The sequence below is a fragment of the Poecilia mexicana genome, unplaced genomic scaffold, assembly GCF_051168715.1.
Source record: "Poecilia mexicana isolate PSO_F unplaced genomic scaffold, ASM5116871v1 scaffold_2, whole genome shotgun sequence".
Taxonomy (NCBI): Eukaryota; Metazoa; Chordata; class Actinopteri; order Cyprinodontiformes; family Poeciliidae; genus Poecilia; species Poecilia mexicana.
Genome location: NW_028263371.1, coordinates 8,169,904 through 8,196,452, shown reverse-complemented (window position 1 = coordinate 8,196,452; position 26,549 = coordinate 8,169,904). Strand labels below are relative to the sequence as shown.

The 26,549-nt window shown below is 39.7% G+C and overlaps 3 protein-coding genes across 5 annotated transcripts; 2 read left to right on the top strand and 1 right to left on the bottom strand.

Annotated features, from left to right (window-relative positions):
* Positions 1–1,300: 1,300 nt before the first annotated feature.
* sid4 (secreted immunoglobulin domain 4) lies at positions 1,301–6,390 on the bottom strand. Its single transcript, XM_014994125.2, has 8 exons — positions 6,271–6,390; positions 5,546–5,692; positions 5,325–5,459; positions 3,741–3,913; positions 3,450–3,636; positions 3,205–3,384; positions 1,864–2,130; positions 1,301–1,766 (listed from the first exon to the last, which is right to left on the bottom strand). The coding sequence occupies exons 1-8, from the start codon at positions 6,317–6,319 to the stop codon at positions 1,747–1,749; spliced, it is 1,158 nt and encodes a 385-aa protein (XP_014849611.2). The 5' UTR covers positions 6,320–6,390; the 3' UTR covers positions 1,301–1,746.
* Positions 6,391–7,087: 697 nt separating this feature from the next.
* Positions 7,088–13,383, top strand: mvb12a (multivesicular body subunit 12A). Of its 2 annotated transcripts, none has more exons than XM_088009992.1 (10): positions 7,088–7,228; positions 8,798–8,915; positions 9,205–9,288; positions 9,392–9,491; positions 9,584–9,713; positions 10,927–11,070; positions 11,148–11,257; positions 12,287–12,345; positions 12,439–12,504; positions 12,598–13,383. In XM_088009992.1, the coding sequence occupies exons 2-10, from the start codon at positions 8,826–8,828 to the stop codon at positions 12,661–12,663; spliced, it is 849 nt and encodes a 282-aa protein (XP_087866118.1). In that variant the 5' UTR covers positions 7,088–7,228; positions 8,798–8,825; the 3' UTR covers positions 12,664–13,383. The 2 variants fall into 2 exon arrangements, with proteins under 2 accessions (XP_087866118.1, XP_014849610.2); XM_014994124.2 differs by having other exon boundaries at positions 7,089–7,228; positions 8,826–8,915.
* A 1,548-nt stretch (positions 13,384–14,931) lies between these two features.
* LOC106922029 (transcription factor AP-4-like) lies at positions 14,932–26,050 on the top strand. 2 transcript variants are annotated; one of them, XM_014994122.2, is made up of 7 exons: positions 14,932–15,663; positions 18,799–18,964; positions 19,087–19,185; positions 20,430–20,612; positions 21,608–21,760; positions 21,874–22,038; positions 22,566–26,050. In XM_014994122.2, the coding sequence occupies exons 1-7, from the start codon at positions 15,575–15,577 to the stop codon at positions 22,719–22,721; spliced, it is 1,011 nt and encodes a 336-aa protein (XP_014849608.1). In that variant the 5' UTR covers positions 14,932–15,574; the 3' UTR covers positions 22,722–26,050. The 2 variants fall into 2 exon arrangements, with proteins under 2 accessions (XP_014849608.1, XP_014849609.1); XM_014994123.2 differs by having other exon boundaries at positions 14,933–15,663; positions 20,430–20,600.
* The last annotated feature ends 499 nt before the right edge of the window (positions 26,051–26,549 follow it).

The window sequence follows — 26,549 nt, the reverse complement described above, 5'->3', positions numbered from 1 at the left end:
CCCATGCGGTTACAGAGTCTGAAGTTATGATGACTGAAACATGCTGTGGTGTCTTGTTAACACTTAGCACATCTGTTTCTGTGCTAAATGAGCTGATCGGCTCATTTTGACCTTTTGACTGCTTATGCAGACTAAATGAAACCAGGCACAAAACTACCACAAGACGGGTGTGATCTTTGTCATGCACATGGTGTGAGAACTGTCAGAAGTGTTTCCTGGAATGGGAAAATACCAAGAAACAATGAAGTTCCAGGAAAAAAGAAAGCAGACTCTCTCTCAAGTCTAAAAACAATTAAAATGGCCTTCATCTTTTACCAGGTTGTAAAATTATTTTAATCTAACCTCATGTGTACCAAAAAGAAAGTTGGATCAAGTTGCTCAGAAGCTCTTTTAGAAGCTGTTACAAGTAATTGTTTAACCTCAGACTCCATCTGTCTCACTTTAGGTCTTTGTAAAGATAAACATTTTGATCAACTCTTTGTTTGTAGCGTTTCCTCAGTTCACTGTGCAGCGGCATTGTTGTCAGGTTGAGGGTTGGACTTTGAGCGAACTTTGCAACGTCTTGATTCTCTTCCTTTTTTGACCTTTCTTCTGCAGACCGGCTTCTGTATCTGAAACGACTTCCAGGTTTTCAGTAGAAACACAGTGAGATGCACTAGCATTTCTGCGAAGTTAATTTATGCACCTTATTGATCATTCAATAATAAATAAAACATCCAATATACTCGTCCCTTTAACATATTGCATTAACACTTCACTTTTTTCACATTTGATTTATTTCATTTTCCTTTGGCTTTTTATTCCTTTTTTTTGAGCAGGCATGTTTTCATCATGCTACCCTGAACCTTTAACCCGTCGAACTTATCCACTCTGAACCTTCAGTCTCCCTCTGGGCTGTTTGTTGTTTACATTTCAGTCTGATCAAGATAACATCCTGGTGGGTTTACAGCCACAAGGAGGAAACATATTTAGTCTGTTTCTCTCTTTTTGACATATTTTCATTTCTCATGTTCCAGAACATTTTAAAATAGCTACATTTTATCATTTGTATTGCCCTTTTACATTTGTTTGGAGTGTATATCCTTTATATGTTTGCTGCAAAATGTCTTCCTCTTTAGTCTTTATGTCCTTTATATTTAGGGGCTACAAACTTCTCCATAGCATAAAACTTTAAGCTCTGCTACACATGGCATGCTGCTGTCTCTGTCATGCAGTGCTGTGACAAAAGTTTTGTTTTTTCTTGTTTTGTCGCACCTAAATGTTTCAGGTTATCAAACAAATTTTGCAACCAGACAAATAATCAGAGTAAACAAAGAATGCATATTTTAATATGGAAATATAGAAGTGATATATTTCCAATATTTTCTCACATCACAAAGTAGAGCTACATTTTTGTTGTGCTTTTATTATTTCAGTCTTAACATTATGTTACTACTTTGGAAAATTAACGTGTAGCAGATGGTTTTTCTCACACACTGCATTTATGTTTGTCTCAGTTAATTTACTTTAAAACAGATGATTTTAAGTTGAATTTTATACTTGTCCTGACTCCTGTACAATCGGAAGGAAAAACATACTTGCATATACTGCGTAAAGTTCAACCCTATTCACCTTTAGTTCTCAGAAAATCAAACTGATGTTGTAATTGTTGGGTGAGGATTACAAAACAAATGTTGGCTTTTATTCTCCACGATACATGGACACATTAAATAGAATCTTTGCTGCAGGCAATTTTCACGCCACTTGTCAGTCCACGCTTACCCAGGCTGTTATCACAAACGACAAAAAGAGAAATCGGGGAGGTTAGAAACATGACAAGCAAAGCAGGTTAATTTGGCAGCGCCTCCAAAAGACCAGCCTCACCTTTTATGATGACCTTTGCCATGGCCTCGCTCGAACCGATGTGGTTGGTGGCCACACATTTATACGTTCCCGTGTCGCCCTGTTTAACACTGGCTATCATCAGCTTCCCCTCCCTGGTGGTTTCTGCTCCGACCGGCAGGCTGCCCCTTCCCACGCGGCTCCAGGTGAACTGGATTGGGTGAGAGCCGTGGGCGAGGCACTGCAAGACCAGAGGGCTCCCAGGCTGGAGCCGCACCTGGTCAGGCAGGCAGGTGGCGTACGGAGGAGCTGCATGTGGACGACAGCCGTTAAAGGGATAGTTCAAGATTTTTGAAATGAGGGCTTGTTGAAAGGAAAGGTGAAGTGCAGACAACTTTATTGGTGCCTTAATTTAGGCAGAATCCAGCTAGTTGGAGAGACAACAAACAACATTTTTGCCATCTTACTTGACCTGGAAAAGGTTTGCATATTTCAATCCCTGCAGATGTTTCCACACGGCCTCAAGCTGCCAGTTTCCTGTTTATTATCTTACTTTTCAGTGCAAATGACAGGATGAAAAATTGCACAAGGGCTAATTAGTCAGCTATGATAAGTACACACTTTCTTTACTCTAGTTTTTTGTTAACCCTTTCATGCATATTGGTCACTACAGTGGACAGCTGTCTAAAAGTCATTTTCTTGTGCTTCTTGTGGATTTTTTTATGTTATAAACGCACACAGACCACTGAAGTGGACACTAATGCATCATAAAATACACTATCAACTACTGGCAATCAGCTGCAAATGCAAGAAATTATTTTTGTTAAATCCAATATGGCCGACAGACAAAAAAAGCATGCCGACCGACCTGGTCCCTCCTTCTACTGTAGACGGTAAAAAAATTATTGTGACATCAGTTAACCCCTAAAGAACAACACTACTGATGTATTCTTCAAATAACAACTTTGTATTTGGAGGAAATTTCAATTGATCCCCTAAAAACAATAAAATAAAAATTTTTTTACAAAATATTTTTTTTCTACCTTCTTTTATGCCTTAAGAGGATCAAGAAAAATTTGGGGAAAAATCCTGACACAAAGCATCATAATTCAGGCATGAAAGCGTTAATCTGTGCTGCCTGTGCCCGTTAGCATCTTGTGTAATTTGACGGTGTAATTTATCATGTATCTGCCCAAGTGAGACTGAATCCAACAGGCTGTCTTTCTGAGTGCTTATGACACTTGCAATGTATCAGCCAATAATTATTACATTCCAAAAAAGCCCTTTGTGATGGTAATGTTGTAATAATATTGTAGCTCTATTGCAAACTGGATCCCTCATCAAAATTAGCAACAGCAAGCAGACCCATCATGTACTACTCACTGTCCACCTCCATGTCGGTGTACGCCTCGCTGTAGCCGTGTATGTTGGTCGCATTGCAGATGTACTGTCCCGAGTCTTGGCGCCCCACGTCGGTCAGCGTCAGGACGCCATCGGCTACAGAGTGCTTCCATGGCAGTGGTGCTCTTAGTTTGGACCAGGTGATGACAGGGGTAGGGAAGCCTGGAGGGAAAAAATACATGAATGATGGAATTACAATCAGAGGATTTTCAGAAAAACAGGCTTACCTGTAGCCGTGCACTCAATGGTGACTGTTTGTCCCTCGATCGCCGTCATCTCCTCGATGTTAACCGAAGCCACTGGTGATCCAGGCGGACCCACCACGACCAGCTCAACCTCTGCCTCAGATTTCCCCACGTTGTTGTCAGCCTGGCAGACATACACTCCGGAGTCCTCCGGGCGTACGGAAGGCCACTGAGAAAACAGTCAAACATTTTGTTCCACTTATCTGAAGTGTGTGTATAAAAAGAAAAAAAATTGATTTAAGTCTGACGCTATTTTTTTCTTTTATGTTTCACCTTTATAATGTGGGCGTCGTTTATCTCCTGAGTTACCAGCTGGAGGGTGGAGCCTCTGCGTTTCCAGGTGACTGTGGGGCGTGGCCTACCGGTGACGCGACACTCCACTGACACAGACTCTCCTGTTCGGATACGCAGGGGCCCAGTCGGTGTCAGCTGTACTTTAGAAGGAACTAAGAGAAATATGGATGCACATAAATACACTAAACTATGGAGTTTGCCACAAAAGCAAACTTCATATATATATATATATATATATATATATATATATATATATATATATATATAGCTTCCAAAATTAATTTCAGACCAGTCTGGCATTGTTTAAGGTCAGAGCATTCGCTACTTCAACCACTTCTTGGTCTTTTCTTACCTATTTTTGGGGAGGTACAAAACTGTATTTTAATAGAAGCCATTATTAAATTTGTATCCACCAGTTTGGAGTGTTTGGAGTCTACTTTTCTAACCCATGAGAATTTAATAATTGTTCTTTAAAACCTACGGTCTACTGTGAAGACATAAATTGACTTGATCCCAATAAATATAATCTACCAGCAGAACGGATCTTACTCTCATGTATTATGAATCATAAAAAAGATGCATACAAATAAAGATTAATACAATGATTTCCCATGGCAAAATATGATTTAAATAGATTATACATCTGATCTGGGTATTTTCATAAGCATTAAACTGTATACTGTGGTTTAGTGGTTTGCTTACAGAGAGGGAGATCAATGCACAAGAAAGAAATGTGTGTAGGAAGGAGCAAACCAAACCAAAGTTGGGATGGGCTCAATTTAACACAGAGAGAAAGAGAGAGAAGTCTATACAATATTGGAAGACAGACCCTCTACAGCTCAAAAAATCTGGCGGTAATATTTCATGACCTGTTCAGTCTCGACTGTATTGTCTCCAAAATCACATCAGACGTTTATAAATCCAACCTTTGAAAATCCTCCGTTAATGTTATTCTGCACTCTGCAAATATATGTCCCTTCTCCTTATCGGTGCAATAGGTGAAATGAGGTTGTATATATTTACTGTATATTTACTGTATATTTATTGTTTTGACTCTTGGACCACCTGCATGTAGACTGGTACTGCTAGACTCTAATCCCGGACAAGCCCCCAAAATCTGCTGTTTCAAAAACATCACTAACACAAAAGAAAAAGCCAGCTTGTTTAAATTTGAGCACTTAGTATGAAGAGTAGGACATGAAAATTATTGTTTTTAAGAGTTTGTTAATTTTATCTTTAAACAACAATTGTATTGACAACTCATGAGAGTCATTGGGTAAAGATTTACAGATGAACCTAAAATTCAACAAAAATATTTAACTAAGCTTTAGGCAGTTCTAAATTGTGCATGGATGTAATCTAGTTCTAACGACAATGTGCAGTATAAAACAACATAAAAAAAAAAAAAGAAAACTTGACTACTTAACAGTTTGGTTAATATTGATTAAATAGAAGTTGGCTTCTCAGAAAATGTAGCTTCCCTTTCAATAAGAACTGGATCTACTTTATCTTACTTTAGGGGAATCCCATTTTCCAAATCTGAAGTTTAAAGACAAAACTCACATTTGACATTCAGCACAATGTTGGCAAAGTTGCGTCCAGCGGCGCTGATGGCCACACAGCGGTACTGGCCGTGGTTTCCAGGTCGAGCGTTTGCAACAGTCAGCACAGACCCATCTGGACCAATCTTTACATTATCTGAATGGGAAAAAATTACATTTCAGTGTATATTCACAGATGTTGGTTTTATAAGACAAACAGTTTTAAGTGTAATTGCTCCTGACCTGGCAAGACCTGATTATTGGCTCTTCTCCACTCCAGCTGAACTGGTTGGACATTGCTCTTCACCTGGCACCTGAAGCTGACAGACTCTCCCTGGCGGATGGTGGCGGTCCGAGGCTCCACGGTGACAACTGGAGCCTGAGCTGCCACTGATGACAGCGGTACAGAGAGAGACAGAGGTGTCACATGTGAGGACAAACACAAGTACGAATCAACTGTGTGAACCTTTAAACAGGCCCTGAGTGACGCTAAGAGTAAACAAATGACCACCCCAAAGCAAATATATCATGATGTGTGTGGTGACAATGTAGAAATTTAAACCAAAAAGCTGTCAGTAACAGCGCATTACAAACTTTGTTTCATCTGATTTTGAAATGCCTGTCTCCAGACCAGTTTAAAGGGGAACCAACCTTGTTGTGGACTATAAAAGGAAAATATATCATTTTAATCATCTTGTTTTTTTCCCTCTTTTTCTACAATGTTTTGCTCTTTGTTGTCTTTGTAAAATACACTAAAATACAATTACGATACTCCCTAAAGTGGTTAAAATGATCCCTTCTTACACAGCTTGAATCTGAACTTCTTGTGTCAAAGGTATGGTTTTGTTTCAAACTAAGTTATTCGGCTCACAGGTAGAACATACAAAAAGGACAGTAACCTTTGAAAAGCCTATGTTAAAATGAAAGGAATATATTTTTTTCTCTCTGAATAAAAACCGAGTTCTTACCTGAACATATCAGGAAGCAGAAGATCAGAGCTGCAGCATATGAACCCATGATGAGCAAAAAGCAGTTCCTCTGTCTCTGCTCTGCACTACTTTCTCCGTTATCACTTTCGGCCTTTAACCCGTCCTCTGTGCTGACCCCTTTTCCAAATATTGTCTGTGGGTGACAGTCACGTATTAAAAGCTGGTTATTATATATTCTGTCTGTTTGTGAGCTAATGATTGTCTGCTTTCCTTTTTAGACGAATGAGTCTACAGAGCCCCTTGGAAAAAATGTAACTTGTCAAGTTTTATACAAATGGAGCATGTGAATGCAAAAAAAAGCTATTTGTATCTTGAAAGTCAACATTTCCCATCAAAAATAAGTGCAAATGAAATGGTTTTGATTTGCACTGATATTTGAAAATGGAAGCCTGATAGTTGTTAATATTTAACATTGCAAGCTCGATTGGAATTCATCAGAAAACTTAAAAAAATTATTTCCTTAAAGTATTTCTCTTTAGACATCTAAAATGCTCCTGAAAATTACATTTTAACATCCACAAGAGTTATGACATTTGTCCTTTCCAGAATAAAGTTTTTTTGTTTGTATTTCTGACTGAGAGGAATTTAATTATATGACAAATTATCTTACCAAAAAAAGGTGACTGCCATGTAATGTAAAAAATGTTAATATATTTTTCTTACTTACGTAAACACCGGCTATGAATGTGTATTCCTCTTTTGGTACAACCGTGTGCCGCTGTAACAAAAATACTGCTGCTGCCACCTTGCGGTTAACATCGCAAACTTGTTCCCTCGTCATGACGTAATGCCTCGGGGTCTGACGGGAGTTGTAGTTGGGATGAATTGAGAACTTCCTGCTTCCACGACTGCGACCGAGATATTTCGGCTAGTAGCTGAGAAGTTCTTTATTCTCCATATAAGCCCCCGAAAAAATAGAAACTGATTCACAAACAAGGTAAGTGTTTCCACCTTTGTTGCTTGTATGTCACTTTATGAAACAAGCAGCGTTTGTGCCTTTTTGAGCAGGAAACAGTCAGGTTTCCCGGCTGAACAGTCGAGTGTAAGGTTGGTTCAGCTTTTACCGTTTAAATTAGTTTTTATCTGGATAAATTTGGAAATGTGACACATAGCATTACTATGCTTTACGTGACTTTATTGTTTAATGTTTAAGGGTGAGGTTGTTGTGAAACCGACTGGTTATCTTTAGAGCTACGTAAAGAAAGAGTTAATGTACCTGAATCTGACGTGTTATTGTTGTTCCTTCAAGGCAAATGAGAGTAAGATCTTGATTTGGACACATTGATTAAAAAAAAAAAAAAAAAAAAAAAAAAGTACCTGAAGTATCGCCGTAAATAAATAGTTTATTAATCCATTTTCAACACAGCTTTTTATAGGGAAAATACATTGTTCTGTTATATATATATATATATATATATATATATATATATATATATATATATATATATATATATATATGTAGTTGTTTTTTTAGCTTGTTTCTTTACGTTTTGAAATTACAGGAGAGCAATTTGTTTGGTAACAGAGGTGACAAGGAGCAACGTGTTAATTTTATGAATAAGTCTTGTGTTGAGAAGCAAACTGTGTCCTTCTCCAAATCTATTCATTCCATGTTTAAGCAAATTTAAGCTAAATATAAAAGAGCTTTACAGAGGAACAAGCTTGTAATCAACAATCATAACAGAAAATAAAATAAGAATGTAGAATGATAGTTAAGTAATCACATTGAAATTTACTTTAAAAAATTTAGATCTAATTAATCGCAATACACACTGATGTAAGGAACACCAGAGAAATATACAGACATTAAAAATGTACGTTTACCCTGAGACAAATAAATTTAGATTAAATACAAAATTCTATTCATTTCATGAACTGGAACATTATAGTTATAAGAACTATTAACAATAATGAAGGGCAGAAAACAAATGGGTTCAACGTTAATTTAAAGGAACTCAGTGTTTCAGCATCATTGCAGTTTTTTGGACGTTTCTTCCAGATTTGTGGTGCACAGAAACTGAATGTTGCTGTGGTCCTCAGATCTTCAGGAATCAAACACAATAAAAAAAAAAACATCTCTCCAGCAGGAGCATTTTGCTTAAGGAAACCAGAAAGCGCAGCATTGCTATCTGCACTTCGTTAGTGTCAGTACTGCGTGTTCTAGAAGCATTATTAAAGTCTCTGCTTTGAGGAGAAAAGCCACTTCCTTTTGCTTGTAAGAGCAACATTTCTTTCTCTGAATAGTTTCTTTCTATTTGGCATTGTCTGCTGAGAACTCTGCAGACTCAATGAGATCTGCTTGTCTGAAACAATGGACTCTGCTGACCTGAGTGATTTCCCACTCATTGTCACATGGACATAAATTATACGCTTTCTCGGTGCCAAAACGTCAGAAAGTCACTCTAAAGGGGATTTGTACATCAATCCATTGCTACATTAGAAAGTGTCGTTATTAACCTGTAATGTTTTAAGGGTGTTGAGCGTTTTAAATTAATTAAAGATATAGTTATCCTTTTTTGTTGTTTCTGTCACAGATGTCCTTGATGGATTCGGGAAAAGTCCTGCCTTTGACGGCGGTGGCTTGGACATCCAACCTCGGCTGCTGCCCCAAAGATTTCACCCTGGTAGGAAACGGAAATTTGAGGTGCAGCATCGTCTGGCCTTATTGCTTCGGTACAATTAGTCTCAGAAGGAAATCTTTTTAATTAGTATGGCTGGAGAACTGGTCAGCGAGTGACAATAAGCTCAATACTGTAAGGTTAGCATGATTTAAAAAACGACATTCATCTCTCGGCTCTGCATTTAAAGTTCCCCAGAAAATACAATACATATTTTTGTGACTTTAGCAACCAGCTACATGGGGAAAACATGATCTTCTTGTGCATTTTTCTTCATGTTCTCAACTTCCTGCAGATCAGCATCACAGAAGACGGAGCGGCGGCGAACTTCACGCGCGGCTTTGGCATGAAGTCTGGATATTACCTCTGTTACAGCAAGGTGACTCGCAGAGAGACGTTTGCTGCATTTAACAAATGCTTTAGGTTACACTGCTCTGTGGCCTTTTCTGCTCCATGACCGAACCGTGTCGCTCTCCTTTTAGGACCTGAAAGGCAGTGTGGTGGTTTCAGATATTCAGGTCATCTCAGACAAGGACTCCATTCCCCACGGCTACAGCTACATCAGAGAGTTCCTCGATTCAAGTGCGTACAGGCTTGCTCAGGCTTGGAATGTTGATGCATTTTTGTTTTCGCTGCGTTCTTGACGAGCATTTTGTGTAACGCTTTGTGTTCAGAGACCTCTGTGTCCAAGAAGAAGCGGGTGGTCGTTCGCACGTCCCCGGTGGCCAACGTAGAAACGGCTGTGTTGGACATCAAACTGACAGCCAAAAGCAAAATGCTGCTGCAGCATTACACTTACGTGGGGTTAGTAGCATCCATACGGGGCAGCTCTTCATCTTGAATCTTCATGATAAAGTGTTTTTGGACACAACCCTGGTAGATTTGTTACACACACACACAGTGATGTATTTCAAGTGGTTGTTTTGATGAGACCAACTGTTTAGAGTAATGTGTCTAAGCATCTTAGTGGAAAGTTGAGTGGAAGGAAAAAGTGTGGTAGAAGACGCGCAAACCAACAGAATAAGTGCAGCTTTAGGAAGATTAAAAGGAAAACATAAAAGGTGAGGGTAGTCAGCAAATTCAAGCGCCAACACACACAGAAGTATCACACACACAGAAGGGCAGCCACAGCTGCCCTTCTTCTTATGATAAGCCACTCCTGAATAAAGAACAATTGCATAAATGTTTCTATTGGGATAAACAGAAAAAAGGGCCTCATTTCACTTAGGAGTAAATCTTTCACTTCATTGGGAACTTAGTCTTCATAGTCACAGAATTCAAATTGCTTGAGTTGTGTTGTGAAGGTTTTACAGACATTGCTTGGGTCGGGGGATGTGGACTTAAAGTTTTATCACGATATTTTGCGTGATAAAACTGACCATAAGAAGAATCTATGACGTCTTTTCTGACTGTGTGTCACAGTAATCTGTTCCCCACAAACAAATATTTCTCTTGAAAAACATTCCTATTGGTAACATGCTTCTTTAGGACACCAGCCACATGAAGAAGTGTGATTTGTGTCACTAAACTCCACACAGTAACTGCATTTTCCAATTTATTGGTATTTAATTAATGCTTTCATTGAGCAAACAGTGGTTAAAATAAAAAAAAGAAGCAAACCTAACAATCCTGATAATATAGACAGTTTGGGGGGATTTTAAACACCACCAATTAGGATTTATCATGATGGGAACTCTTATCGTGATAAGAAATTTATCACGATAAATGATAACCGATATGATAAATGTCCACCCCTACTTATTGGCTACTTGGGAACTATGGAAACCATCATAAATATGCTCATCAGTTTGCGGCAGTGCCTAGTTTATCACAGCACTGGACTGGCCAACCACTTGGCCAGAACTAAACGCCACAGAGAATCTTATGATCAAGAGGAAAATCAAAGACACAAAACCCAACAATAAGGCCGAGAACCTCCACGCCATCCCACACTGAACATTTTAATTAACCGAGACGTACCTGTAAGTTTTTAACTTGCCAACGACTATCTGTGCAGCGACATCCATGGTTACGTGCTGTGGTGCAGGAAGGGACATTTCTCCAGCCCCACCCCCAAAGCTAAACCTCGTAGCATCAGCTTGGAGATGCGCAGTCTCTCTCTGGAGGAACCGTCCGCTCCGGCTCTTCCTTTCCGGCCCAGGTAAGAGTCCAGAGTGAGACGCTGAGACGTTGTGCAGGTTGGATGCCTCATGTGTCAACGTTTGGTTGTCGCTGCAGGAACCTTCCTCCTATACCGCAGCAAAGCCGGCTGAGTAATCGCCGGCACAGCCTGCAGGCCGGGGACGTCCTGAATACACCTGCTGACAACAGTCTTCAGGCCATTACAGGTGATGAGGGAACAGATTGTTTTTTTTTTTTTATTAATGGTTCCCCTTCCCACATGACTACAATGTTTTGTCTTGAATAATCGGATCAACTGGGATGATGACTGTTCACACCGGCCAGTAAAATGTGTCCCGACTCATCGGACATCAGGGGTTTTTTTACACGTTCATCAAACATTCATGTCTCTGGCTGATGTTTGTCACCTCTTGGAGACAGTTAAATGACTGGATGTAAGACGATCCCCGATCGTCTTACATCTTTTCTTCATGCTGTTCACTTGTAGCTTTTATTTATTTATACATACACACACACACATATATATATATATACTAGAGGTGTGCCAATCGATCGGCCACCGATCATAATCGGCCGATTTCCATGAAAAAGTGAATGATCAGTGATCGCCGATCACGGTCTCTTGTTGCCGATACCGATCACCTGCATCTCATTTCGCAGCCTGCCTGTGCAGCTGGTCTCCTCTTTCCTTCACAGGGCTGGCATCCTGCATGTTTTAGTTTTCTCCCAGGTGGTAGTAACAACTTTCCTATCATTGTCAATGTTCTTCTTAGGCCTCTAATGAGCCATCATTTGATCCAGATATAGAGATGTATCTAGATCTATTTAGATGGATATATCTATCTAGATACATATCTTTATCTATCTAGATCAAGGATCCCCAAAGTCTGTCCTTTGCTACATTTTTTTTCCAATTTTGGCTTGGCTACGTCTCTGAATATGTTGCTCTTTCAGCAATTGGCCTGTTTTTTTATCTGTATATTCAACAGTCGATTACTTCATTCGTTGATGATTACTCCAATTGTTTCAGCCCTAACTTTGTGTGAAAAATAAAGAAAAAAAGAGCTGACAATTTTACTGCAGCCAATTAGTTTTCTGTCATTTTGGTTCAGTCGCTGTATTTTCTAGGGATGTGCCCAACAACAATGGGGGAGAAGCGTTTCAGAAATGTTTTGTAAGTTGTTGTTGTTTTTTTTAATTAATCAGGATCCAAATTTCTTTTTTTTTTCCTGCAGCTTTAGATGGAGTCCCCTTCAGCCTGCACCCAGATTTCGATTTGCAAGCAAGTGGCACAGTAAGGTTGCTCTCTTTTGTGTGATTGTTTAATAATGTTTGATGTTTTTGACATTGAATTGCATATTATTTGTTTTCGCCATGCTTCTCTCAGGCTCTCCAGTTGAATTCCCAACTAAACAACATCCGCATAAAGTCTGTGAAGGACATTGAAAATGAGGTAGGTTCGGCTGTGATCCTTGGATTTAAGTCACGCGTCCTCAAGCTGCAATTAAAAATGGAAAACGCGCTCCTTTGTTTCTTGGCTTTTCAGTACAACTACACGTTTACGGTGGAGGAATCCGCTGCCAAGAGGATCCGACCATCCATCTCAACATAAACTGTTCAGTGATCGTTACAATCCCATTATATCAATCGACTATTTCTGTTACTTTACTGTACGTTTCCACGGGGTTTTCCAAGGTAACAGCTTACTAGACGGTGGGAATCAGGAATAATCATGTTCATATTCTAGATTCATTTGTTGAATCTACCATTCAGGAACCCTAAAAGCCATTTATTTGTATGTTAGGTATGTAAAATGAAGAATTCATAGAATTCAGTTTTCTCCAGGAAACTCCTGGTGGTTTCACTTCACAGGGATAAAGGTGTAATTAGTTTTATAAATCTCTGTATTTACTAGTTTGAATTGAACATATGTTTCATCAAACCCAAGGTTTCTTTGGTTTTACTTGTAGATTTTAAATGTATAGTATTTGTATCCTAAAAAGGAAATGCACTTTGTCACTACAGATGGGGGTTTTTTTTGTGCTCTTTTCTGTTTCCTGTAACATTTGTCTGTTCTTTAGCTTTAATATTTTTTTTGTCAGGATTTCGACAGAGCCCTAAGCCTCGTTGATGGCGCTAACTCCACTGTTACACTAACATGTCTTGAGAGACATGGTCCAGTTTTCTTGAAAGAAAAGCAAACTTCTGTTGAAACTTTGTGATTTTATATGTGCTTCTGCACAGAAAGATGTTGGCATTTTTTGTTAGGACCAAATATTTGTTGTTGTTGAACTCTTACAGATTGAAAAATAAAGACCCGACAAAAAAATAACTTTTGCACATCAGTTTTAGTATGTTAAACATAAAGACGTGTTTACATAAAGCAAGACTTTGCAGAAGAGTGAAACTGCCAACGATTTCCTTACATGTTTGCTTTAAATTAGAAAAATGTAATTGGAACATAATACATGGTTTTGATAAATAGTTCTGCAATTTTTTTCATTAAACTTTTTAGTTCAGTCCTGGTACCAGACCAAGCAAGCATACTACGAGGAGAGGTGCTTTTTTCTTTTTTTTTTTTTTCTTTTTTAAGAAAGTAGCCAATGTTAAGTCTGACTTTTTGAAAACAAAACAAATTAATAAAGATTTCAAGGTGGATTCAAAACTTTGCCATAATGTTGTATTTGGAAAGTTGGAGTTTCTGCCTCATAAGACATGAATAATGCTTGATAAGCTGCTTCAAGTGTCTTAAATCGGAAACAGGACTTGATTCAAAGGTGAATCGAGTTAATTTTAAAATTATCTTAATCAAATTTAGGGTGTTTCATAAAGCTAAAAGTCGGTTCTGAATTTGTTCACAATAATCTTTGAACACTCGAAAACGGAGACAAATCCGTGCCCCATAAAGCGCATCCTGATTGTTGTAAAATATTTCTGTAAAATGCTGCCACCTGCTGGACTAAGCGGGGATATTCACACTTTCTACCTCCAGTCTTCCATACCGCATGCTATGGTGCCTTTGTGAGAATGCTGTGTAAAGGTAAATGTCTCCCTGAAGAAGGTAAATTAAATTTCTTCCCATGTTGGACTTTGTTGGCTCAGCTTTGCACTTTTAAGATGACTCAGGAATAACCTGAAATAATGTCTTCAGATTTAGATAAGTATGTTTAAATGTCAATCTCACCATCAGATTGACATTAACCAACTGTTTAACTTAACATTGATTCTCAATTAAGTTTTGGTATTAGTCCAGTTGTTTTTTTGTTTTTGTTTTTTCTAATAATCTAAAATGATTACATCGTGAAGACGGTCTTGGCTGTTTCCACAAGCTTTTCGTTGGCCTTTTTAAAGTTTCGGATTCCTTTAGGCAAACTAAGTAAAGTTTTTTTTATAGAGCACCTTTCTGATATACAGTCACAAAGCTGTAAATAGAACTGAAATTAAATTATAACCAGTTGTTTTAGTATAGACCAAATAAAAGTGACTCAATGAAATTTTAACAGACAAGCCTAGTACAATAAAAAAGCTTAAGTAGTTTTTAAGAGCTTCCACAGAGACAACGAAACAGAGTCTTAGAAATATCAGACCCATATAGTTGCTCTTAGTTTTTCTACCCATTTGTCTAAACATCTCCATCGCAATTTAATGTTTGGCTAAAATGACACAAAGACACCTAAAGATCAAAACTTTGATGATATATCAATTTTAAATTAAAAAGTATCGTTATCAGCATCGGTATTGGCGATACAGACTCTATATTTACTTGGGATTGGATCGATACCAAAATAACGCAGGTGCAGTCAGAACACCGGAAGTCACTGAGCTCATTCAAGGCAGCAGATATGTTTCTGGATCCTTGCCAGATTTATGCCTCTTTCACGCTTGGCGTTTCAACGCTGTGAATAGTTCGGCAAATATATTTTCTTGGTTTTCTGTTTTTAATAAATTTCCAAAAAAGATGTCCACATGGGACACAACAAAGTACTTTCTGAAGTGTACTGAATATACACTGTTCAGTACACACACACATATGCTTTCTTTGTCCCGCAGACGGTTTCCCAGTTGTCTCCTGCAGTTCTAATCGGTACTGTTTGTTCAGTCGTGGCTAATTTGCGGAACTGCAGTCCCTGCTGCAGAGCTTCAACAACAGAGCCCTGCTTGTTCGGTTTTCCGGAAAACCAGCTCTGATTCCAACCAGCTGTTTCCCGCCTCACACAGATCAGCTGCGCACACACACACACAGAGTCGTAGTAGGCGGAGGCTGGAAGGCAACACACATACACACACACGCTGGAGGGAACCCCATCAGCTGTGGAAAGAAACACAGCTCGATTTTACTTTTCATTTTTCCTTCCCTCCTTCTCAGATTGAATTTTAGAGCGGGGTTTTAGGAACTGCGCTACCTTGGGACGCCTTTGCGGGTTCTGCGATATTAACGAAAAACACAATACTTCAACGAGAGCACACGAGTGGGAAGGGGAAGAAAACAGCAAACACGAACTACAGAAGGTGGCTTTGAAAGCATGGACTATGTCAGGATGCCGACAGAGAAGATAACATCCCTGCAGCACTTCAAGCGGACGGAGAAGGATGTTATCGGCGGGCTTTGCAGGTGTGTAAACCGCGTAATAATAATTTGTGGTGCAGACTTACCATGTGCGTGAAGGGTTTTTCATGTGGCCGTAGCGTGTGTGTATGTGTGTGTGGTGCAAAGGGGACTTCGAGTAGCATGCTAGCTGTTAGCTACTGGCAGCTGGAATGTGCTTGTAGAAATTGGCTATTTTTTGTCACATTCGCGCTTATTGAGAACTATTGTATATTATTCTAAATTTAACCTGTGTTAGATGCATTATTTATGTAGGCGAAAGTATGTAGATGGGTGCTCTGTGAGACAGCGAGATGGAGCGAATACGTTCATGTCCAGATGGACGCCAACCACGTGGTAGTTATCATGATCGCCGCTGCCGCACCAAATCATGTTTCAAATCACAATAGTTTATTAAAACCCAACTAGTTTCCACTGAGCAACATTAATAACCACTTTCTGGGTGGATGTATACCGTTTGGGTTCGTTCAGCAGGTTTTCGGCTTCGGTATTTGTGTGTTTAAACAGCTGCTCCCTGTAGCTGGCGACGTTGTCATGTGCTAAAATTAGCTTAGCTTGGCTAGCAAGTCATATGTCGCTGCGCACTTTAGTAGCAACCATATTAAGTGTGACTGGGTTTCTTTAAACCCGTGTTCACGATATATTTATTATTTAAATAAGTCGCTCAACACAAGCTAGGGTACACACATGAGTATATCTGCCTTTGACTAATAGCAGACAAAGCCTTAGCTCAATGCTAATGGCGTACAGCATTGTTCTCGGTGCCAGGGGGCCTGCTGCTTCTGCAGGTGGTGTCACATTTCACTAACCGCTACCGTTCGAAGACGCGCCCCCTAGCGGTAGAAATGAAAGGAAGCGCATTACTCCAGAATGTGACATCATTCTACAGCTGGCTTGTTGTTTTTAAATCTCTTTTCTGAGATTTTTTTACCTAAGTTGTATATATTTTTTTAGTTATTTTGAACTAAACATGCTTTGTTTATATTAGCAAGATATTATATGAATGATCAAATTTATTTATGGATGTAAAACCGTTTTAAAAGTTGTAATTTTGGCAAAATTGCCAACTTTTAACAAAATGTAGGTGTTACCATAAAGTGTTGGCACAATATGTGAGTCTTATACCTTCGTGGTTAGAGTAAGTCTCAGTTAATTGAGCTGGAACTGTTTTCATTGCGTTTGTTACTATAAAATATTCACTGTTTAAAACAGTTTAAAGTATTGTTGCTTCGAGCTATAAAATATTAAAGTTTTTTTTACACAAGTCAACCATGTTTGGTTTTGAGGTCAGGGCTGGTGAGAAACCTATTCCTTTTTCATACATAACTTCAAAAATCCAATATTTACTGTTTCAAATGTCATTCAAGGTGATGGTATTTGGCAATCTTGTTCTGAAACGATTGAAAAAATGTATGTTATCAATTTTTATTTATTTTTTTCTCTGTATACAGGTATTTGAAAACAATGAACCAATAAACTGTGGATGATTAAAAAAAAAAAAAACAAGAGAAACTTAAGGAAGCTTCTGTTGCACCATAATTCAGAAATTAAACAAAAATGCAATTCACAGCTCTGATTCCCAGGGAATAAAATAAACTTCAACGGTGCGAGTATTAAAAAATTGCTTATTGAAAGTGTTTTACACAGAAATTCTCCGGTGAGGAGAGTCTCGTTAATCAGTGAAGGTAAATGATTGTAGGTGGAACCTGATCTCTAAAAGTTTGTCACCAGCTCACTCTTCTTTCTGAGAAAAATCCAAGTAGAAAAACAACAAACGCACTCAAATTGACCTCCAAGTTGGTGTTTTAAACTTTAAAAACTGTCAATTTAATAAAAAAAAAAGATTATTCCAGATTTTCCTGCTTTAGAAGCTATTTAATGTCAGTGAAACTGAGGCCTGCATTAAAAATCGATTGAAGTTTCTCACTCAGACAGCACGGCTGCTCAGCGGCGCCTGCAAGCTTTTGCAGCCACGTGAACCGTGTTGCTTCTGACCTTCCGACTTCAACGTTGCCGATCCGGTTCTTCAGGTTTGTTGTGACCGTTTATGTCGTTGGTGGTGCCCCCGCCCCCTCGCAGTAAATAAGAGCGAGGTTTTTTACTAGCACGCCGCCCGGCGCTGTGAGCTGGAGAGGGGCAGCAAGTTCACCCAAACCCGTGACCTCTGGAGCCAGACATCAGGAATGTGAAGAGGTCACCGTCAGAGCTATTAGTTAAAGGGGAAGTTTTTTTGTTCCTCTTAGTTGTGCTTTTTTTTTTTTTTTTTTTTTTTTTAAAGGTAAAACTTAAAAAAGGTAAAACAGATTACAATTTAATTTGATACAGATTAAATTGTAATCTGTATCAAAACGTCTTTTATTTCCCCACTTTGACGTTTTTTCACTTAAATATACTTGAACCTGTTTTTTTTTGTTGTTTTTTTTAGACTTACTTTGAAGGGAGATAAAACAGGGCATCAGTTTTAGGATTTAGATGCGGCGTATTAGCTTTTAATGACAGATTCAGCTCCATCTTCATATTCCCTCTTCCCACCTGTTGCCCAGCTTTTTCTGTCCCTTCTAGAGAAAAGTCTAGTTTATTTGTACAGCAACACGGCAGTTCAAATGCCACCATCAAAACCATCAAGCAAACATGCAACAAATATGTTGATCGATATTCCATGGACGGGTTTTTCTAGGCCTTGCTGAGACATTGGTTCTTCAATCCCCTGGAAGTGTTCTTCAGGTGACAGAAGGCCGACTTTGTAACTGTCTTTATGTGACGCTGGAGGCTCGGATCTGAGTCCATCCCCACAGCCAGAGTTCGGGCCTGACCACTAGTTTGTAGCTGTGACAACAGAAGCTGTGCGCTGACTCTTTAGGTCCAAAGATGATCCCCACAGCATGATACGGCCTCTGCCGTGTTTCAAGTGGTGGATTCAGTGATTTGCAGTGTCAGTTTTCACACATGTACTCTGTTGACTAATTAGGGGGCTTCTTGGTTGCACTGGATTTTATTTGGGGGGGGTTACATGAAATGCATGTCATTCTTTGGATTTGTTTTTGCTAAAAAAAAAAAAAAAAAAAGTGCAGATGTGGATAAGTAAGACGTTTTGTCTCTTCGCGGGAGAACATTTTTAATCCTCCTTCCAATGTCTTTCAGCCTGGCGAACATCCCCCTCAGTCCGGAGACGGCCCAGGACCAGGAGAGACGGATCCGTCGGGAAATCGCCAACAGCAACGAGCGGCGGCGTATGCAGAGCATCAACGCCGGATTTCAATCCCTCAAAACACTCCTGCCACACACAGACGGAGAGAAGCTCAGCAAGGTAGCTCCTCTTGCGCTGCAATGAGCAAACCCGGGTCTTTAAAGTCTCTTTATTCCTTTTTCACTGTCGATATTTAGAGTTTTTCAACCCTAATTTGAGCTGCTGGTTCCTCCTTTTACCAGGCCGCCATCCTTCAACAAACAGCGGACTACATCTTTACCTTGGAGCAGGAAAAAACCCAGCTGCTGACCCAGAACAACCAGCTCAAACGCTTCATCCAGGTTGGGATCAGAACGCTAATTCTAGATTTTTGCATGTGACTGGAAACGTTGTCTCTAGTTTTATTGGTTTTAAGCCTCAGTGTTGTTGTATTTTTGCCTCTTTGACATTTCCTGCTTATGGAGTTTTTATCTAAATATTTGCTTGCCTCACTGTGTTGCTATATCAGCGTTAACATCAATATCGGCCGACGTTGGTCATTTTCTAACACATTAATATCCAACCGTTAAGTAAAGCTGGGACAGTGTTAATAATAAGGGTCAGGGTGGCCGTGCATCCTTAAAAAGTTTAAATCATGCATCTAAAATTAAGGCTGTAATGCATCAAATTCAAAAAAAAAATTTATGTCACAAGTCTTAAATTTGGTCTTGGCGGCATTATTCCATCTAGTATCCTTTTATTCCCCCCTCACCTTTTTTGTTGTTGTTCAGGCAAAGATTTGAGACGTCCTCATTGCGTTCTGTGATGCAAGGCAGTTGATGCTACAGCTAACTAGCTCCTAATATACCCTGTCTTGCGTGCTGGCATTTTTTCTGCTTTTATAATAAATAATTGCAAATTTATGGCCACTTGGCTGAAGGAAGTTTGTACATTTAAGAGGTCTTAAATTTCATTCATGGTGGTCTTTAAAAGTCTTAAATTTGAGTTTGTAAAACCTGCAGAAACCATGAATCTGAACATGTAACATTGGAAAACATCGGTAAATATTGATGACTGCAACCAGCCCAACATTTCAGAAGGGTTCCCATCTAAAACGGTGATTAGCAGAATAATTTTACGAATCTTTATGTTGATTTATTTATATCTTATTTTGATTGAAATCAAAATTAAAACCGAAATTTCCCAGCCTCTTTAAAACTTTGGCGTATGACATCTCTGGTTAACTCACCCTATAGATTTTTCTCAGCCAGCATTATATTTATTTAAAAAAAAAAAAAAAGTAAAAACTCACCAGACACCACTAACTAGTCAGACGAGAACTTGTCTGACAAAAACGTCGTCCTGCATTTGATCTTGAAAGCAGGTGTTGGTAACGCCTGAGCAGCATGTGGTGGTGTGTGTTTTATAGCCGGAGGTGTTTTTGTTTTGTTTTGATCATTTAGGTCTGCCTTGCAGACGCACTTTCAGCTCTTTTTTTTTTTTTTTTTTTTTTTCTTTCATTCTGCCTCCAGTGCAGAGTTCTGGTTCGATTCGGTCGCTCAGTTAGGCGTCGCGCGTTTACAACGTCACGTTTCGTTTCTTGCAGGAGTTCAGCGGCTCCTCACCCAAAAGGAGGCGAGCCGAGGAGAAGGACGAAGGCATCGGGTCTCCGGACACGCTGGAGGAGGAGAAGATGGAGGAGCTGAGGAGGGAGATGATCGAGCTGCGGCAGCAGCTGGACAAGGAGCGCTCGGCTCGCATGCAGCTGGAGGAGCAGGTGATCTCAGCTGTGCGTTTAATCATTATAAACTCTTCCCCCGTGTATTTGAACCCTGTCCTCCATGTCGAGCCAATAGGGCCCTTGAGCCACGCTGTAGGAGAGCAAACACTCAAACACAATGCTGATTGTGGCGCCGACACGTTTATCAGCCCATCAGCCACGTCCTGATCGGGTCACATCCTGGATCTACCTGAACAGCAGGTGCTGCACACAAGCAGAAACTCAAACAAGCAGCTTGAACAAGAGGGGAGGGTGTTGAACACTGACGGCTGTGTGAGCGTAATTATAGACTCGACCAGAATTTCACAGCCGCGAAGTTGGAGGAGTCGCCTACATCTTGAGAAATAGTTTGATCTCTTTAAAGCGAGCTCATTCTGTCACAAGTCCAAAGCATTTTATTCCTTTTTGGAGTTTTTAACATCATAATTTTTAATGAACTGTGTGTATACTTTAGTGTAAATTTCCTCTTGGGTGTGTGAAGCTCAGAGCAGCTTCCAAATGTTTATTTGAACACTGTTTATGTTTTAAATATGGGTTGTCCTGATCCAATACAGACATCAGAAATTGGTTAGATATCAGCATGTTTTCTTAAACTAACTTAATTACGTGTGATTTTTAATTGTATTTCTTATTTAACGGAAACACCACCATTGCAGATTTGCGTGTTTTTTTTGTTGTTGTTTTTTTACTTTAGCGGAATATTGCAATAGTTTTGCGCACGTTTGTAGCGGGAATATTAGGGAATCTCTTTGCAGGGTGCCGAGAAAAAGTCTGGTTAATAAAAGCTAACATTTACCGTAGAAATGTCTGTAGGCTCCAAACTGGCTCTCTGGGTGGTTTTATAGAGCCAGTAAAGAACTAAATCTAGTTAAACACTTTATTGGGAAAACCTTAAAGTAGAAGTTCCTCTTCTTTTTCTGTAATTGATGCGTGTTGTGCGGTCACAAATACTCCACACCCCTCTTGTGAGGACGCGCTCTAACTGGACTGATATCTGCTCGTAGGTGCGGTCTCTGGACGGCCAGCTGCACCCGGAGCGTCTGAAGGTGATCACCCAGCAGGTGGAGGAGGAGCAGGCCCTCATCCAGAGCCAGACGCTGCTGCGGCTACAGCAGATCCACGCCGCTGCAGCTGACAGACAAACACACAGTCCTCAGGTCAGAAACGCTCCACTCTCCCGGGGGTCCCTGTGCTCCAGATCGATGAGAATCACTGGGGGAGGAAAAATGAGATCTGGACTTTGGTTTCACTTTGATCTTCTGTCTTTTAGGTGCTGGCTCCGCCCACTCCGCCTGCTCCAACCCACCACCCCACTGTCATCGTCCCAGCTCCAACACTAAACCAACACCATCACGTCACTGTGGTGACCATGAGCCCATCTGTCCACACCAGCACCGTGTCCACTTCCAGACAGAACCTGGACACCATTGTGCAGGTTGGAGCTTGTTCTAGAGCCATCGCTAAAGCGCTAACTATAAACATTAGTTCTGCTAGCTCTAAAACGCCAACTCTAAAAATTTGTTCAGCTAAAGTGTTAACTATGAACATTAGTTCTGCTAACTAAAATGCTAACTATAAACATAAGTTCTGCTAATGCTAAATGCTAGCTATAAAAGTTAGTTGCGCTAAGTCTTAGGCGCTAACAGTAGGCATTAGTTCTGCTAAAACACTTAACTATAAACAATGGCTTCACTAACGCCAAAGCGCCATCTATAAACATAGTTTTGCTAATGTTGAAGTGCTAGGCTATCATGGTTTTTAGCAGAAACTAATGCTAAAGTGCTAAATTTGACCATTGAGCTTTATTCAATTGAAAATCTTACAAAATATCTGAGAAGATTATAGCGTTTTACTCTTTGCTAAAATGCTAAACTGCTAAGCAAAAAAAACTAGGCCCACAGTTAGCAGATTTGCGCCCACCTCTGGTAACGATGCTCGTGTTTTTTGCTCATCCCCTCCCAGGCCATCCAGCACATCGAGCGCACCCAGGAGAGAAGAGGCAGCTCCGAGGACGAGCAGAGGAGAGCCGTCATCGTCAGCCCCACCCACGTCGCCATGGACACCGCCTGCTCAGACACGGACACGGACACGGAGGGCGAAGACTGTTTGATGAACTGACCCGCTCCCACCCACCCTGAACTCCTGCCTACCCCCAACACGCACACAAACACTTAAGACACCCTACTCACTGTAAGATTCCCTCCAGGAGCTTGACTACTCACGTTAATCTGTCTTTGGCATTACCTAAACTCCTAAATCCAGTGGTTTAAGCTCTGCGTCAAGTTTTGTACTGTAATTTTTCGGAGTATTGAAGAGGTAGGAGGGTCAGCGTGCAGGATCCGTTGGATCTCTGCAGCTACTTGAATAATCAAACGGTCTACTTGTAGAAAAATAAGGAAAGAAAGAAAGAAAAAAAAAAAAAAGGCTGTCGGCCCCCCGATGTTTCACGTTTGTGCGTGCTCTCCTTATAGTCCCTGAATCATCGTCGCCCTCTTTCTGTCACTCCTGACCGTGCAGCTACAATCTAAAGGAGTCAATTTATCAGAAAGCTGAATGTAACGACACAATAAGCAAGGAGATTCTTATTCACATGTTTTGTTTTTCGTATATTTCTGCTGGCTGTCAAATCTTAAGCTATTAAATACTAAATTTCACAATTTGAACCTACACATAAAATCTTATTTACTTGAAGAAGAAAAAAAGAGGAAAAAAAGCTGTTTTTAAACTCTAAATAAGCCCTTAGAAATGAGCTGAATTCCTTCTCTGGTCTTTCAGTTTAGATGGTTTTATTTTTGTTTGTTTTTTAAGTGTCAGGGTCGCCAATCGTTGAAGGTTTTGTTGTAATTTAAAATTAATCGACTTTTCTTTTACCATTTTTTTTTTGTTGTTGTTGTTGCTTGTTTGTTCTTAACAGGAGGGAGGAGAAAAACGCACCATTACGTTTTTAACTTGATGTCGACTTGTTGCATGAAAAACATTCAGGTGCCGCATTTTTTGTAAATAAGCGATCAAGCCGAGACGGTTTGACTGAATCAGACTCTTTGGAATCTACAAATGTTTCCATCGAAGTTCTGAAACAGATGGGCATGAATCATGTTTCCAGCATTTCCCCCTGAGGGCCTGAATCCACCATCTGGTCTTGGTGACTATGCACTAGAGATGTTGGGATTTATGCAATTCCATCTTTTGTACATTTGTTGTTCTTTTTCTTCTTTTTTTTGTTTTTTTTTTTTGTTGTCGCTATCATTTAAACATGGGGTGAAGTTCTCTATGCACCGTGTGTGAAACTTGACGTGTTTAAATGGAAGAATGTACTTAAGAGGTGCTTGTTTTAGTCGTCACTGTGGCGATCTGCAGGGGCGCGACGAGCCGAGGCCAAAAGTACCTGCAATAAGTCACCTTTCCTTTTTTTTTGTTCTCTCTCCCCCCCGAGATTTGGAGATTTGACACAGGAGTTCAATGTCTGGTGTCTTCTCCTGTGGGTGGGTGGGGGGGGGGGATAAAAAGAATCCCACAACTTTTAAGAGTTTCAAGAAGCAAAGTTTAACCAGCAATAGATCCTTGTACGTTGAGTAAAAATACAACGCTGTCACAATTTGTGCACAATTTTTTATTTTATTTTTTTTAATCTCAAAGCAGAACAGCAACAGCTATCCCTGCTGGTGATATCTGCAAAATTAGATGGTTTTATTAAAATTTTTTTGCACCCAAAACAAATAGGAGTCTTCTTTAAGCCAGCTGTCTGGCAGCGCACAGCAACGGGTGGAAGTAGAGTCAGCTACATATGCGGCTTTTTTTTTTTGGTTTTTTTTTTTACACCTAGTCTGGCTATAGAAGAGAACTTTATTTACAAACATATCCGGTAACTTCAGTGACTATGGAGGCACCAAGCACAGACCAGTTTGTTTGGTAAAAAAACTGTTTTATGTGCTTCTGTTTACAAAAAGAACTGCAGCAAATTATTCCAGCAGCTGCTGAGATAATATATGTATCCGTTATGTTTATGATGAATAACCGTTTGTGTTTTTTGCGGGTTGGGGAGTATTTCCAAATGGAGAGATTTGTCTGCGACGCAAGCAAGAAGAAAGGGAGCGATTCCTGTTTTTATCCAGAGAAAACTCAAGTATTTAACTTGGCAACTTATTAGAAATGCATCTAAAGCACAGGAGCCGCATATTGGGGGAAAATGTTCTTGTTGTCAAACTTAAATATTCCTTCGACCGGATAACCGGCCCATGCCTAGTGCCTCCATTTTCTAAAGTTACTTCAAGAAAACAGGAGTCGGAGTGTTTTTATTTTATTTTTTCCCCCTAATGTACAAACACAGACTGTAACTCTTTAATTTAGGGAAACAAATTGATTCATGAAAGAGACTAATTTAAACCGAAGCCCGAGCATCAGAAACACTAACAGCGAAGTTTTTGACGTTGAAAAGCCGAAGAGAATTGCAGATGTGCCACTCGTAAATCCCCCCCCCCCCTTTTTTTTTTTTTTTTTTACCCCCCACGCTGCCCCATCTCCCCTGGTTTTCGTTTTGAAATGCCCCCCTGCGCACCTCATGTTACTTTACTCGTGTTTCTGCTGGGAGTCTGACTGGAAACCCCCCGGCCCCCGTGCTGCAAAGCCTCTCTCCTGTCGTACTCGATTCGAGTCGCTGATTTGATGCTGTAAACATTCCTTCGTTTGGATTCGTTTCCGTCTGTTGATGTTGTGTGTTCTTCTGCCAACCAAATGCATCTTTTTTTTCTTTTTTTTTTCTTTTTTTCTTGTCTTAAAGTAGGTTTTTATGATTTTCTCATTTTATTTTTTTGCATTCTGTGACACTGTCTTGTGTGGGATGTTTGGGTTTTGTTCATTCACTCATCAGCTGGTTAGAGTAGTATTTTCAAGCCAAACATGGGTGGGAAGACGGGGAGGGAGGGGATTACATATTGTTTGTGAAGCTTTGTTGAAGGGTTTAGCATCGCGCTGATCACAGTTGGTCCACAGCCTAAATCTCAGGTGTGGTTATCAGTCGCAGAATCGCTTCACCCCTTCATGTTTCTGTACATTTTGTTGGCAGCACGGCTGTCCTTTTGATGAATTTTTATATATATATATATACATATATATATATATGAAGCACTTGTTCTGTACTGCCTAAATCATTTTTGTTTTGTTTCTCTTTTGCTGCCTTTTATGTTTTCTAAGCTGTTTTCCGTGATGCAGTTTAACCTCTGTCATTCGGCTCTTTACTCTTTTTTTGTCTCCCGTTTTCCATTTTTAGTGACAAGACTTTTTTTATATATATTTTGTGTGACTTTAATTTTTTTTCGTCATCAGTCCAGGGCGATGCCAAGCTGTTATATTTTGTTTATAAAAAAATTGGATGAACCGGCCTTTGTTAAAAAAAAAAAAAAAAAAAAAGGAATAATAAAAAAAAATAAAATTTGTACTTTTTTATTACACTCTGTTGTTTCAGTTTTTTTATATATAAAACTGTCTGGCCACTAGGTGGTGACATTTTTTGCATCTTTAAAAGTTGCATTAAAGTTTTATTGTAGTTATTTGTTGGTAATTTAGCAAAATGTGAATCAGACTGGGACTGACATAAGAAAAATAATTTTTAAAAAATGACTTGATAGCATATGGTTTCTCTTGGGACCTTAATTTCTGCCATTTTTATGACTTCTCGTTGTCATTTAACTCTCCCGCAGTCCAGGAAGGATCGAGTGGACCCCGCGGAAGTTTTTGACCCCGTCAGCGGTTCTGGAGGGTCATTTCAAAGTTTGTTTTTTGTGGTTTTGGACGCTGATGGGACACCTCATCGCTTCTCCCGTCGACTGAGCATGGCGTCCAAGCCGAGCGTCGAACTGGGAGTTAAGTGATTCGATGTCATGAAAAATATTAGCCTCCTTATAGATTTATTTTTCTTTTGTCACACCTAAATGCTTCAGCTCACAAAAA